At 55.2% G+C, this 14,377-nt stretch overlaps 1 protein-coding gene across 5 annotated transcripts in view; it reads right to left on the bottom strand.

Moving 5' to 3' along the window:
- The window catches only part of LHX6 (LIM homeobox 6), a 24,646-nt gene extending 10,269 nt beyond the window's left edge, over positions 1–14,377 (bottom strand). For 2 of the 5 annotated variants that reach the window (XR_010308471.1, XM_064171463.1), the window contains exons 1-9: positions 14,303–14,377; positions 13,629–13,769; positions 13,122–13,304; positions 12,920–13,041; positions 7,048–7,268; positions 4,307–4,407; positions 4,127–4,222; positions 2,000–2,174; positions 667–770 (exon numbers count right to left, since the gene is read on the bottom strand). Coding sequence is in view for 4 of the 5 variants with exons in the window: in XM_064171463.1 (XP_064027533.1) it covers positions 667–770; positions 2,000–2,174; positions 4,127–4,222; positions 4,307–4,407; positions 7,048–7,268; positions 12,920–13,041; positions 13,122–13,304; positions 13,629–13,769; positions 14,303–14,377 (1,218 nt within the window). In the remaining variant the exon portion in view is untranslated. Of the gene's footprint in view, positions 1–666; positions 771–1,999; positions 2,175–2,886; positions 3,215–4,126; positions 4,223–4,306; positions 4,408–7,047; positions 7,269–12,919; positions 13,042–13,121; positions 13,305–13,628; positions 13,770–14,302 lie in introns of those variants that run through there. The other 3 variants (XM_064171465.1, XM_064171464.1, XM_064171466.1) reach the window with 3 other exon arrangements.

The raw sequence follows: 14,377 nt of genomic DNA, 5'->3' as shown, positions 1-14,377 counted from the left end.
ATAAAATCCTATGAGTCTGAGCATGTTTCAAAAGACTTGTCCCCAAATAAGCTCTGTGTTAGAACAGACACTGTGAGTGCTGAGCAGAACAATATCAATATGCAATAGTGTTTCCTGGCCAGACATTGTGAAATATCATTCCTACTTCAGATATTGTAACAGGCAGTTGTTTGGTTTTTTTAAGCAATGCTGAAATCCCCAAGAAATTAATCTTTCTTAATAACTCATGAAAAAATGGAAAGTTAACACATAGTAAAGATCCTTCTACTCTGCTGTTAACAGCCAGTTGCTATCTGCACCAGCAGAGCATGCAGATGGCCCAGGAGCAGAGCAGGAGAAGGTAGCTGATTGCAAACAGGATGGGGAGAAACCAGAAAGAGGAGTTCAGGCAGGAGAATGATGAAAGCTGTCAGTGAACACAAGGCACAGCAGCATCCCAGCACATCACAACAACAAGGGGTATTCAGTGAAGGACAAAGGGATGCTATTTTCACCAGCAGTTGGTACACCAATCTTAGCAAAATTAAGACACATGAGTGGGCAGCAGCTGCCAGAGATCATGGAGAAGCAGTGATGCTGACAAGTGGCAGTGGCAATGAGGTTACACAAAAACTTTTGCTACAGTCAAGATTTGCCCCCAAAGCCTGAAACAGGGACTACAATTACCTTCTCACCCCTATTAGACAGTGGTCCTTCCATGTCTGCTTTGAGGTGTACTGGTGGAGCAGTGTAGGGAAGTCTACAGTGCACTTGTCCACACTGTACCTGACCTGTGGATGAGAAGAGGCTTCAGCCTCTGTTACTACAAACGACACACACCCACCAACCAGCAGGGCCAGGCCCGATCGGAGCAGCTGGGGACACGCATGGAAGAAGAGGTGCCAGTGGATCAAGCAAAGGGGCAGCAGGAGCCAGGTTTTACTGCAACCCCTGTGGGCAAGAGAGGGAAGAAACCTCACAACGGTCAGGGAGCCAAAACCTCCCTTCAGGCACCGTCAAAGCTGCCTGCCACTCACAAATGATTCACTGACACTTGGCAACTGTTAGAAAAAACAACTCTGATCTTCTGAGCAGGAAGGAGACCACTTGACCACCATGCTCGCAGGGGCACATTCACGCCTCTTCTCCATGACAAACAAAGCACAAGGAGGGCCAAGAACAAGTCGGATAAAATCAGGGGCAGTGACTTTTCTGGGGATGAGGTACAAAGTGAAAGAGGCTGCAGCAGTCCTCTCTCACCTCCTTCTCTCATCTGGGGCTCCCTGTAAGTGGCCCTTCAGAAAAACCCAAAGCAAACTTCATCAGACCAGAGCAGCAGCAGCAGGTGTGCCAGCCATGCATCCACAGCACAAGGCCATTATTGACAGCACTCCTGGGGCTACCATAAGAGCCACAGGGCAACTTACAGCCTGCTCCCAGGGAGCAGTCCAACTGCCCTTCCTGAGCACCCCACTTTCCTGCCCTCCCTAAGCACCCCATTGCCCTGCCCTTCCCAAGTGTGCAACTGCTTTGCCATCCTGAGCACCCCAACTGCTCTGCCATCCTGAGCACCCCACTGCTCTGCCCTCCCTGAGGATCCCAACTGCTCTGCCCTCCCTGAGGATCCCAACTGCTCTGCCATCCTGAGCACCCCAACTGCTCTGCCATCCTGAGCACCCCACTGCTCTGCCCTCCCTGAGCACCCCACTGCTCTGCCATCCTGAGCACCCCAACTGCTCTGCCCTCCTGAGCACCCCACTGCTCTGCCATCCTGAGCACCCCAACTGCTCTGCCATCCTGAGCACCCCACTGCTCTGCCCTCCCTGAGCACCCCAACTGCTCTGCCATCCTGAGCACCCCACTGCTCTGCCCTCCCTGAGGATCCCAACTGCTCTGCCCTCCCTGAGGATCCCAACTGCTCTGCCCTCCTGAGCACCGCACTGCTCTGCCCTCCTGAGCACCGCACTGCTCTGCCCCCCCTGAGCGCGCCGCTGCCGGAGCCCTGCGAGCCCGCACTCACTTTCTATGTATCCGTGCAGCGTCACCATGCGGGCCCGCTCCGGGCTGCTGAAGGGCGAGTAGTGAATGTCGTCAGAGAGCGAGGAGGGGATGCGGGACGGGGGTGCTCCCGAGGGTGGCACCGTGTGCTGGGGGGTGTGTTTTTTATGGCGGGCTCTGCAGTTTTGAAACCAAACCTGAAACAAAAGCAGCAAACTCTGTGTCAAAGCAGAGGAGTCAGCTGAGGCATGCTCCTTCACCAACGCCTACGGTGGGTGTCTCTTCTAAGTGCTGAAAAAACCGATCCGTTTTAGAAAGCTGCACTCTGAAATGCCACACCAGCATCCCACCAGCTTCCAGAGTTTGTTCTGCACTCACTAGAGCAAGACTTTTGCCTCAAGGCAGTGCAGACTCTAGGATGCCTGAAGTGGCATCTTCTGCTGTTGATTTATCTTGGTCTGTTCTTTACTATCGTGATTAAAACTTTCCAGCTAGTCACAGGAGTCACTGAGTGAAACACTCTGACTAGACTGTGCAGAAACTCACCTTGAGGATCACATTATTCCCTCCCACACCAATATGATTTTAACAATTAACTGCTCCCTGAGCAGCAAGGGCTGTGAAAGCCTTTGGCAATAGCACACTACTGCCCAGGCAGAAACACCTCCTGTATCCACACTGGGCTGGGTTCATCCATCCGTGCAGATGCCGAACTTCATCCCTGCACAGCTTCCGCTGCCAACGATGGGAGCATCTTTCGAGGTCTTATTTAGACCTTAACCTTCAACCCCAGCCAGTCCAGCCTAAAAGCATGGCTGAGATCAGCTGGGAAATGTGTGAGCCTTGACAAGGTAAGGGACAAGAGGAGTAAAAAGGACTGAGTAAAAGCTTATAAGACATGACTATAGGGACAATAAAAACAATATTGTTTTAATCTCTTGTGCCTTATTGTATTCAGAAACAACATCAGCAGAACATTAAAGATGAGCAAAGAGAGTATCGTGTGGGATGCAGCCGTGGTCCATAAAAACAGCAGGTATGAGTCCTCTGCACATATCCCACTGCTTTTAATTAAAGAAATAGTTAGAGGATTACATCTTAGAGTTAAAACATGCATGTAAATCGGATTTTTTTTTTAATGCCAGTGTGATGATTTCTTTTTTGTGCTTTAACTTTTGAAACAGAACTGGAAGTAAAGATCTTCTCCGAGCGAAGATCGGCTCTGAGGCCAAGCACACTGGACCAGAGAGAAGGAAACAGTTGTAAGCATTTGACAAATCGTTTCCTGCTCAAAGAGCCTTTAAAAAAGATCCACATAAAGAACAGTCCAGTGTGCAGGCTGCTTGGTCTTAGCTAAAGGAAGAATCTCAATAATTGAGGCTGGAGCCAGATTTTCACACACGAAATTTACATGTGGTGTTGGCCAAACAATCTTGGATGAAAGGTCCGAATTTGTTTTAATCACTTGTGTTTTTATTGCAGGCAGAAAGTATGTCAGCAGACCGTTAAAGTCAAGAGAATAAATGTCACCGAGGGGCAGAGCCAGGCTGTCTCCAGAGACACCAAGCGGGGAGTTGCTGAGGAACGTTTCTCTCAGTCCCTACGGCACTGCTCTCCCTCCTCTCATGAAGAGCACAAGCGTGGGGACTTTCCTGCCACTGCGTCTCCTGGGGCTGTGAAACTCCTCTTTTTTAAGCTTCTTCACCCCAGCTCTTCCTGAAGCAGCTAATTTTGCCTGTTCATGTCAGGAACAGCTGCCAGTGGCTGGGGAAGTGCCCACGTTGTCCATGCCTGCTGTCAGGGATGAGCACAGAGCTATGGGACCAGCAGCTTTTCCACACAGCAGTTTATTGGGACTGTCTGGAGCTCTATGCTGAGTATCTTCATTGCATCAAAAGGGAAAATAAATAGAAAGCCCATGAGCAAGACAGAGGAGGGACAGTGCTGGCACCACTACAGGAGCCCACAAGCTGATGGGCCAGGGAGGCAGCATGAAGCTGCTGAATGCTGCAGGTCCTGGGACTGATATGTGGTGGGATCAAGGGACTATAAGGCTTTGAGTTCTGTCTAGTACCAGCCTTTTGGTGCACCCCTCTGCCCAGCCTGGTGCTGCTTGGCCAGTGGTGCCCACACCCTGCCCACTCCTCACCTGAATGACTCTCCGACTGAGCCCTGTCATGTCTGCCAGCTTCTGAAGCGTTTGTGCGTCGGGGTTGTTGTCCTGAGCAAACTGTGCCTGCATGACCTGGGCAGAGGAAGAGGAGAGAAAGGGTCAGGATAAGGCTGGGGAGCCATAGTCCCTCTGACTCCCCTGGACCAGTCCCACTACCTGCAGCTGCTCGGCGGTGAAGGAGGTGCGGGCCCTCTTGGCTGGCTTTGGCTGGCTGTCCTGCTCTGAGGGCACAGCCCCCTCCAGCGTGATCCCGTTGCCTACAAGAGAGAAGCTCCATGTGCCACAGGACAGAAACTGCCCTGCCCAACTCTCTGCTTGCCAGCCCTGCATGCAACAGCTGCTCCATTGAGGGGAAACAAGACTGGCATCACAGCATGGGGCACCCATAGCTTGCCTTCCTGCAGGCAGTTGCAGGAAGAGCAGAGTGGGCACCACTGTGGAGGCTGCTGAGCCTCTGCACACAAGGAAGGAGATACCACTACCCCCAAGGAGGTCACCATTGAAGTAAAAAAAATACAGCAAGTTGTTGGAAGCTGCAGGGAATGAGGGATGGGGAGATGGCAGCAGGAGATGGGTGTCAGTATGATGTGTGAAGGAAAGCACTGGTGTCCTGCTGCCCTGACTTGTGACTGGCACTTGGCCATGGCTTCCAAGAAATGGCTCACAAGGGAACTCTGCCCCCACAGAGCTCACCAGTATCCATCACTCCTGCCCCACACTGCTCTCTGCGACCTCATCTTCCCCCATGGACTCTGCCTCCATCAGTTGTTTCAAAAATCTTTTTGTTCCTTTCCTTAGTGCCAAATCACAGAAATCACAGAAACATTCGGGTTGTGAAAGGCCCTCAGGATCGCCAAGACCAACCAAGAACCCTACTCTACAAGGTTCACTCTAAACCATATCCCCAAGCACCACATCCAAATCCTCCAAATCCACCTCGAACTTGTCCTCCGGGATCCCAGAAGACCACCAAGAGCAGCACCATCTCCACGGCCTTGTGCGTCACAGACCCAAATGGGATTCCCAGGCTCTGGGCAGCAACTACACTGAAGGAGGATGTGCTGGGCAGGGATTGCACAGCTATGGAGCCTGTGGGCAAGGCAGCTGGAGCCAGGGTTGCTCATTCCTCGCTGGGGTCCTTGCCACAGCCTGTCATGCCAGGCCCTCTTGTCGGTGCGGGTGAAGCACCAACAAGTGATGGATGAGGGAAGAGCCTGAGCGGTGCTGGCGTCTGCCCCGCTCCCAGGATGCGCCTGCACAGCCCGGCACATGCTCTGCAAGCTGGACTGGGCTGTGATTGTCTTGGCTGGAGTTGAAGGACTTTCTCATATAGTTTGACTTGTTCTTTTCAGATGATGAATGGGACTCTGACTCCAGCAACATCTGTTTATTTTTCTTGTATGTAAAACCTCATGTGCAGAAGAAATTGCTGGGTAATTACTGGAGGAGGGGAGCACGGCCCTCGCTCTGCAGCAACGGCAGCTCTCCAAAGTGATTCCTGTCCCCTTCTCAAAACCAGAGGACACTTGGACACAGACATCCATGCAGGACATTTGCTCTGTGCCCAGCACTACTTGACACAACGGAGCTCAGGCCACACCACCAGAAACTTGAAAGCAGCAGCAAATCCACCGCTTCAGCCTTTGGCTGGGGCAATGGCTCTGCAGGACTCCTTGGTGACAGATTTTGCCATCCTCACACCAGCCTGCTCCTCCAGGCCACACAGCTTCTCCCCCTCCATCCCTGCTCCCCACCACCTCGCTTGAGCCTTCACAGCAGCCAACTATATGGGCCAACATGCTGTGAGCCATGCCCTGAGCTGGGACCCTCCCAGCTCCACTGGGCACTCTGTTTTCATTCTCTTACCACTGTAAACAGAAATACTGATTATTTTCATGTCAGGTTGCTTATGGTTTCCACGTGGCCAGGCATGGCATTTATCTCCCAGTGCCCACCAAGCACTAGCAAGTGGCACAGAAGGCCAGGGCCCAGCTCCCAGTCAAGGGCAATGCCCCAGCAAACACCCAGCAGGGTCCTGGGCGTGGGGCCGTGGGAACAAAAGCATGTGATAAAAGCAAACATCCTTGAAGCTGCCTTGGTCATCACTCCCCACAGGCACAAGTGCAAGAAGGAAAAAAAAATAGCTTTGGTGGCAGCCCACGGGCAGGACCCAGCTGAGTTCCCTCCTGCCCTGCACAGGAGTGAGCTCCTGCAGCACAAAGCCCAGGAGGTTGTCTGCCCCCTGAGCTGTGGCCACTGCCATATCTCAGCTGCTTCACAACACAGGACAGCTCCTACCACTACCTGTTCTCCCTGTGCACCACATGAGACTATCCCCACTGACATGTTCCTCCAAGCATCTCTCTGGCCTTTGCCAGACTAGGAGGATGGGGCTGGGCATAAGGGGATGGGAGCTGCAGCACTGGATGACCTCAGTGTCACAGACTTGATTGGGAAAGCAGAGGCTGGCTGGCTGCTCACAGTGTGCCGCAGTGGAGGCAGCAGCAGTGTGGTCCAGCTGGGAGAAGCACATCCCCAGGCAGGCGGGGCGGGTGGAAAATGATGGGAAGGGTTTGTCAGATGGCCAGCTTTCCCACCTTCTTAAATTCATGACTCACAGCCTCAAAATCCCAGCAGCTCCCTCATGCACTTCACACCAGGCTCACGGTCTTGTCCCCAACATTGCCTGCAGTACACAGGTCTGCCAGGCACCCCCATGAGCCTTCTGTGAGCCCAGGGCCTCACTTTCAAGCCTCCCCCCTGGACAAGACGTTATCCCATCTTTACAACAACAGGACCAACCCCAGCACCTTGCGATGGGGTTCAGTGCAGGGAGCAGGGTCAGCCCCGCATGGTCCCCAGGGCAGAACCACGACCGCGGCATGGGGGCTGTGTACCGTTTTCTGCTGCTCTCTTGAGGTTTTCTATCATGGTGTCGTAGTGAATCCGGCACAGCACCTTCTCCTCCACCAAGCCGAACTCCTCACCGGTGGAGAGCTGCCGCTTGCAGGAGAAGCAGGCGAAGCAGGCAAGGTGGTAGGCATTGCCCCGCGCTCGCCGCACCCAGTCGCTGGCGTAGATCTGCCTGCCACAGCGGGCACACTTTGTACCAAACCGGCTGCAGGAGGAAAAGGGGCAGAGTGAGGGCAGGCAGGGGCAGGCAGGACAGGTGGTGAGGGCAGGCAGCACAACACTGGGGTGTGGGCACTGCTACTGACCCTGTCACTCACTCTATCCATCCCAAACCCCACAGTGTCTACCAAGAGAAAGAACTGCAGTGAAATAATCCCACCAGCACCACTCTTTCACGGGAGGGTGGAACAGGCATTGGCAAAGGCAGTGGCAAGGGCAGCAGTGTGGATAGGAGCAGGGTGTGACTCGCCATGACCCCGTGGTGCCAGACATATGCAAGGGGCTGAGGTGACGCAGCTCCATGAATCAGCTTCCAAGCCCGTGGGCTTTTTCTTTTGATAACAGCCTGTGTGAGACTCAAATGGAAACTGTGTCGGAGCCGGTTCTCTCCCACTGCCATAAATCAAACCATGTGTTCTCTCCTCACACGTACAGGCACATGCATCTGCTTTTTCCTCCTACCAGGAGCCTCCTCGCTGCAAGAGGGCAGCGAATGCACTTAAGTGAGTTACACTGGGAAGCCGCTCGGTGCAGTGAGAAGGCAACAAACAGGCAATTTCTGGGTGCTGGGCGATTGTGCACTTCCAAAAAACCCACTTCTGCCAGGACAGTGCCAGCCAAGGGAGGCGATTGACAGAGGGGAGCTGCAGATGTGGCCCCGTGGCCGTGCACCTCCAGCTTCTGCTTGCCAGGAGGTACTGCCTGCAGACAGGCCAGGCATGGCCTTCATTTGGCTTCTGCATTTTAGTGTAACTGCTGCTTAAAATAACAAATGCAGCAAGAGGCAGCAAGAACAGTAGGGGAGAAGAGAGCATCTCCTTTGTCACCACAGAGCTAGCACTGGCTCCAACAAAGCTCTGTTCAGAGCCATGATGCTTCCTTCTGCACCCTCAGTCACCCACCATTTCCTCAGGCCCTCTGGGGAGTCTCACTGTACCCCACACTGCAAGCAGGCACTGTATGGTCCTTACCCCCATGCTGCTCACTGCCACCCTTGCCTGAGCAGCTCCAGCATCTCTCAGTTCAGTCACAAAACACTGAGACCACAGACCACCACCACAGACACCCTGCACGGCACAGATACTGCACAGCAAACCCCTGGCTTTCAGTGATTCCAAGCAGCCCTGTGCCCAGCCAATCCATGATAGCTGCCACTCACTACCTGTGCCTGACCTCATGCCACAGAGCTGCTGCCCACCATGGGCTCAGCAAGATGCAGAAAAGCCATCATGTACTGCCATTACTAATTGCAAAACTATCTGGGAGGAAGAAAAGGTTTCAGTTTTTCAGTCTGACCATAGCTGACCAAGAGAAGAGGAAAGGAAAAAAAATGAAAACACTGTTTTAAAGAGGACATTTCTGTGCTGAAATTACACAGAGACTTAGTGAAGAGACTTCACTAATTTACTTCAGATGGGAACGCTGTAAACTGACTTTGTGCCAGCTAGTTTATGTAAACGCACTAACAAAAGAACTGCATTAATTTTTTATTTAGAAGTAAAGATCATTCCTGTAAATTGAATTACTTTGAACAATGTGCTATGTAAACAGTCATCCTTGCTGAACACTATCAAATGAGGGGCAGGCTCACCAAGCTAATAGCACGTGGTAATCACTGCTCCCCACTTGGATCACAGCCTGCTGCAAGGAGGAGGGGCACAGCACAGGGATGAGTGTGTCACAGCAACTCCAGAACCGAGGAGAAAGTGAGACTCAGGGCACTGCGCAGAAAAAGTCACACATGCCCATCATACACTAGCTAAGAACTGGAGGTATCCTTAGCCCCACAGTATGGTGTCCCCTGGGACCAGGTGAGTCACCTAGGTTGGTGGCAGTCCCTAGGGAGCAAGGCAGGGGTTGATGAGACTATGGGAGTTCTTGTGGCTGTGGCAGCCAGCACAGGCAGGGGCTGGCATCGCTGTCCCCTACCAAGCCACGGCACAAGCCGTGCCCCGCAAGAGATCGAGGCTCAGCAGGCAGATGCAGGCACAGAGGATGTACAGGCTGCGGCACTGGCAACCACTGACGCTGTACTCACAGCTCTTGGCCAGCATCTGCCTCCAGCACCAACCACAGCAATCTGGTTTTACAAAAACCAAGGTGAGCTGGGGTCAGGCATGGACATCCACTGTCACCCAGCAGAAACCGTCATGGCAGGGACTGCTAGCACCAGCAACACATGAACGGGGGAGGAAACATCTACAAGCAGCTCCCTTGATCCATCACCACTGAAAGCAAACCAGTCTTTAATTCACCACTCACAGGGCAGTGATAGCCCAAAGAGACCTGCCAGCAAGGAGCAGCAGGGCACCAAGGGAGGACCATCCCATGGCTCCTGACATCTGTCTGGTAAGGACAAGGATGGGGACAGGACCATACTGCAGCAGGAGGCAGAGCTAGAGGCTTTCCCTGAGCCAAGCACCATAGCACAGGATGGGGCATCACCAACACCTGCCAGAGCCATCAGCTCAGGCTCCACACACATGGCTCGTGGTCGGCTGCTGCTGCCTATCCATGACTGTCAGCATCAGGAAGTGTAAACTGCCAACATTACCAGGAAAAACTCATCCTAGAAAGACTAATTTCAGAGATGTTCATCCTGCCTCCCATAGGGGCAGCTGCAACATCTGGGGCGCGGGAAGAGCAGAGGTGGGAGGACATTCTAGTGCATCCTGGCTTTACATGCCATTTGCACCCAGGTGCCACCGCTCCCTTAGTCCTACCATACACCCTTGGCTGCAGCAACAGGGCAAGGGCCACCCAGAGCCACCCACAGCTACAAACATCCCAGTCTCCTCCCGGGCCTGCTCTACAGGAAGCCCTTAACACAGCTCCTGGAGTCAGCTATGGTTTCTAGACATCATCCCAAATCACACAGCAGACCAGCAACGGGTTGCTGTGGTGAATCCATTTCCATACTAAGCATAGCAGCACTCCAGCAGAAGCATTATCCCAATGGTGAGGGTGACAGAGGCCACCTGAGCCACAGACTGGCTGCAGGCACTGGCCCTCCCAAGCCCCAGGAACACACACGAGGGGCAGCGATTCCGTGCTTGTGTGCCGAAGTGCTGCCCAGTGAGACGGTGAGCCACGGCAGTCACAGTGGGAATCAGAACCGGATCACATCAGGCCTTTCTTGACCAGAGCCGTGCAAGCTTGGCTGTGAGCAGCCTCACATCACCCAGGAACGCAATGTTCTGCTCAACGAGCTCAAATTTTAATTTGGTTCTCCTCAAAGCACTGAAGCCATGGATGCCAAATGCAATTATTTGACAAGACACAGGAAACAGCAGCGTTTGCTCAAAACCGCGCACAAGGCCACGGAGCCGTGGCAGCGCCAGCGCTTACGCAGTCCCTCACATGTACGGGGAAGGGAAGGTCAGATAGACCAGGCCCAAACATACTCTCCCTTGGGTAGTGGGGCAGTGCCCATGGACGACCCCAGGCCGAACAGCCCAGCCTCAGCTGCCCAAAACCAACCACATGAACCAGAGTATCAGCACTGGTAGGACGAAAGCTGCCGTGTGCTCCATGCGCAGAGCATCCCACCAGCCGTTGCCACCTGCCTTGGCTCCAGAGACCACCACGTGCTAGGATGGGGTTTCTGCTTTGCTTTTAAAAAACCGCAACAGCCCCGCACTTCCTCTGCAGTAAACGACAAACACCGAATCCCATTTCACAAGGCAGAATTGTCCTCTGCCGAGTGCCGGGTCCCGGCTAGCCTGGGCTCAGCAGCCTGCTGATCAGGACGCTCCATGGGTCGCGAAGGTGCCGGGGCCAGGCAAGCCGCCTTCCGAGCCGGGTTTGCAACGGACACAGCAAGAAAGGTCTGCTCGGACCCTACTCAGCCCTAGCCAGCGGCTCCCAGCCGCAGACCAGTCCCGACGACGGGGCTCAACCCGGAGGCTCCGCCCGGGAACGGCGGGAGCGACCCTTCTCCACTGTCGGCCGCGGGCACCGATCAGGGCCTGCCCGGAGTTCGGCCGAGGGTCACGGGCGGGCTGGGGCGAGAGGAGAGGCCCAGCGCCCGGACGGCTCCCAGCGCTGCCGCTGCCTCCGCACCACGTTTCACCAAAAATCCCCCAAACAACTCCTTCTCCAAACCCCATCTTACTGTGCAAAAGTTAAGTTCAAAAGGCGGATTGGCAGCCTCCTCCGTCCCCTGAACCAGCCGCCCAGGAATCGGGGGTGTCCCGCTGGCCTTTGAGCGATTTTCGTTTTGGTTCTGCCCTGGCATCCCCGGTGTCTGCGGCAGGACCGCAGAGCTCCGCCGGAGCGAGAGGACTGCGAGGGGGCTTTCAGCTAACCAGGATTAATGTTAACAGCTGTTCCTGGCTATACTTGCCCGGACACAGTTTAGAGACCCTGCCGGTACTTTAAAACCGCTTTTGGAAATGCCACTCTTAAAGAAAAAAAAAATCCTTAACGCCGTCGGAACGGTTATTAATTAATGGAAACGCTGGGAGTGCCCCGAAGCAGCACAACGGCAGCGCTGACACCCCTAAACCTTCCTGTTGGAAACGAATGAGATTTCAGTGAAACCACGAATAAATATCAGTTAAAAAATAAGAATATAGAAAATAACAAAAACGAAGGCGAATAAAGCGGAGTGCCGCAGCCCCTCGGGGACCGATCCGGCTCTGGGAGCCGGCGAAGCGGCGCACGGAGCCATGGATAACCGGTAAGTGAAAACCCTCTCGATGGAAAAAACACAAGAGAAATCTCAAAGGTATTTCCACTGCCTCGCTGGCCGTGGCAGGAGGATGCTGCGGAGCCCCCCGCGCCCCGCCGGGGTCATTCCCATTTCCTGGACCGTGATTCCCCTTCCTCCCGATGCAAACCGTATTCCCTCATCCTGGTGGGATAAGGAAAATCAGAGCGAGGAACTAGGATATTTAGTTAAACTCCGGATAAGAATTCAAGATCCTCTATCACCTCAAACCACTCTTTTCGGAGAAAATCCGTGGTTGCAAAACCAAAAAAACCTGTCGAAGCCTCCCTGCAGAACACGCTACCCCGGGGGATACGGCTCCGGACCCAGCCCAGTGGCACCCGGCGAGCCCCGGCCCGGGGCAATTAACGGGACTTGCGCTGCCGGTAATTTGTTTTGATTCTTTAACACGCTCCTGCCACAGATGCTTCGGCATTTGCTGCGCTACAACCCGGACGGAGGTTTCCAGGAGCCTCCCGGCACCGCAGTCCCCTTGATACACGTTGACTCGCCTCCTGGCAAAGCCCGAGACTATACCGTTCATCGGACATGTCCCTGGGAGATAGGGGACAGTTCCCCGCCACACAACCGGAGGGTCTCCCGCCGCAGTGCCGCAGCTCGGGGAGGCCCGTATAGTCCCAGCCGAGGGGCACGGGTACCCCAGCAGCGAGATGGAGTGGCTCAGGAACCTTTCCGGAAGGAACTCCTCCGGGAGGTGAGGGAGCTGCGCCCCAAATGCCTGTCCTCCCGGCGCCCCGAGGAGACGCTTCTTCCCCTGGATGTTTCGGGCATCCCAGAAGCTTTTCAAACCTTCTACCCGCCAGCACCACGGTGGACTCGGCTTCCTCAGCAGCTCAGCGAGGATGCTGAGCCCCACCGGAGCCGGGGCTTTGGAGCAGAGCTGCCCTCCATCCCGTGCCCCTTACCTGAAATAGTCCATCTTGCAGAAGATCTCCTTGTTCTTGATGTAGCAGCTGTGCTGCTGCCGCAGCGAGGTGCGGCACACGGAGCACTCCAGACAGCGGACGTGCCAGATGAGGTTGTTCACCTGCGACAGAGAAGGGGGCTGAGATCCGGGGCTACCTGCCGCCCCTCGCCGCCCGCCCGCCGCCCCCTGCCGCCGCTCACCTTGAGCAGGTACCGGTCGAGGATCTCCAGTCCGCAGCTGGAGCAGACGTTCTTGCCGGCCGACGGCGTAGAGGATGAGGAGGATGGCGGGGAGCAGACAGATGGTGTGGAGGGTGTGCTGGGCGCCGAGCGAGCGTCCTCCTTCTCCAGAGCACCTGGAAGCGGCTCTCCGTCGGGCTGCGACTGTGGGCAGAGCCGCCACAAGGCCGTTAACTGGGACCCCACCAGTCTTCTCAACGCCGGCCCGTAGCCTCCCTCCTCCATCCCACAGCCTCCAGCATACCCGGCCCGGCGGGTCCCAGAGGATCCCAGCAGCAACCGGCCCGTTACGTGCCGAGGGCTCCCTGCAGCCCCCGGTATCCCCAGCTCGGTGGGTCATAGTAGCTCCCGGCCCGGTACATCCCGGCGAGTCCTCCTGCAGCTCTCAATATCCCCGGCCCACTGTGTCCCGGCAGCCTCCGGCCCGGTAGATCCCGATGCGTCCCAGCAGTCCCCAGCCCCACTTACCATGGCTCGGGCGTGCGGGTCGAGGCAGCGGACGCTCCCCTTGGGCAGCGGCTCCGGCGGCATCACCTTGCAGGAGAGAGCGGGAGAGGGAGGCTGCGGCTCCATGCGCCGGGCGAGCGCGGGGCACCCTATATAAACCGCCTCAAAACAATAAATAAGAACTTTCTAGTGGCCATTTAAATCCTTTGCAACAAAAGCTGCGTCTCTTTAATGAAGCAATTTGAATGTGGATTGAATTCTCTCCCTGCCTGCACTTAACCCGGGCCTCTTGAAGTAATCGCTCGGTTCCCATGCGAGCCAAAGCGCTGAAAAAACCCCACAGACTACCTGCAATTAGAAATTGCCGTAAATGCCCGAGATAAGAGGTACCCAGAGTGTCAATTCCGGCTGTCAATCAGGGAATCCATCAGGCCACCCAAAGAATTGCAAATTTGATTTTTTTAATGGTAGTAATTAAAAATCGAAATTCTTTCCCCCTCTCCCTCTGCTGAGCACAAAACGCCCCAGAAAACGCCGGGATAGAAAATCCTCCCCTCGGGCGCGGAGGCAGCGAGCGGCCCCAACCCCGTCTCCGGCCCTGGCCCCCGGTACCAGCCCGCGCCTGCCTCGGGCTGCCCGGTCCCGCTCCCAGCCCCGACGGCAACAGCAGCAGCCGCAGCGGCAGCAGCCCTCACCTTGCCCGCCTCGGCTCCGGCCGGGGCGCGGCGGCCCGGTCCCCGGGGCTGCCCGCCCTCATGGCTCCGGTGCAT

Source organism: Pogoniulus pusillus, chromosome 35, assembly GCF_015220805.1.
Source record: "Pogoniulus pusillus isolate bPogPus1 chromosome 35, bPogPus1.pri, whole genome shotgun sequence".
Lineage (NCBI taxonomy): Eukaryota > Metazoa > Chordata > Aves > Piciformes > Lybiidae > Pogoniulus > Pogoniulus pusillus.
This window is presented reverse-complemented; position numbering and strand designations above follow the sequence as displayed.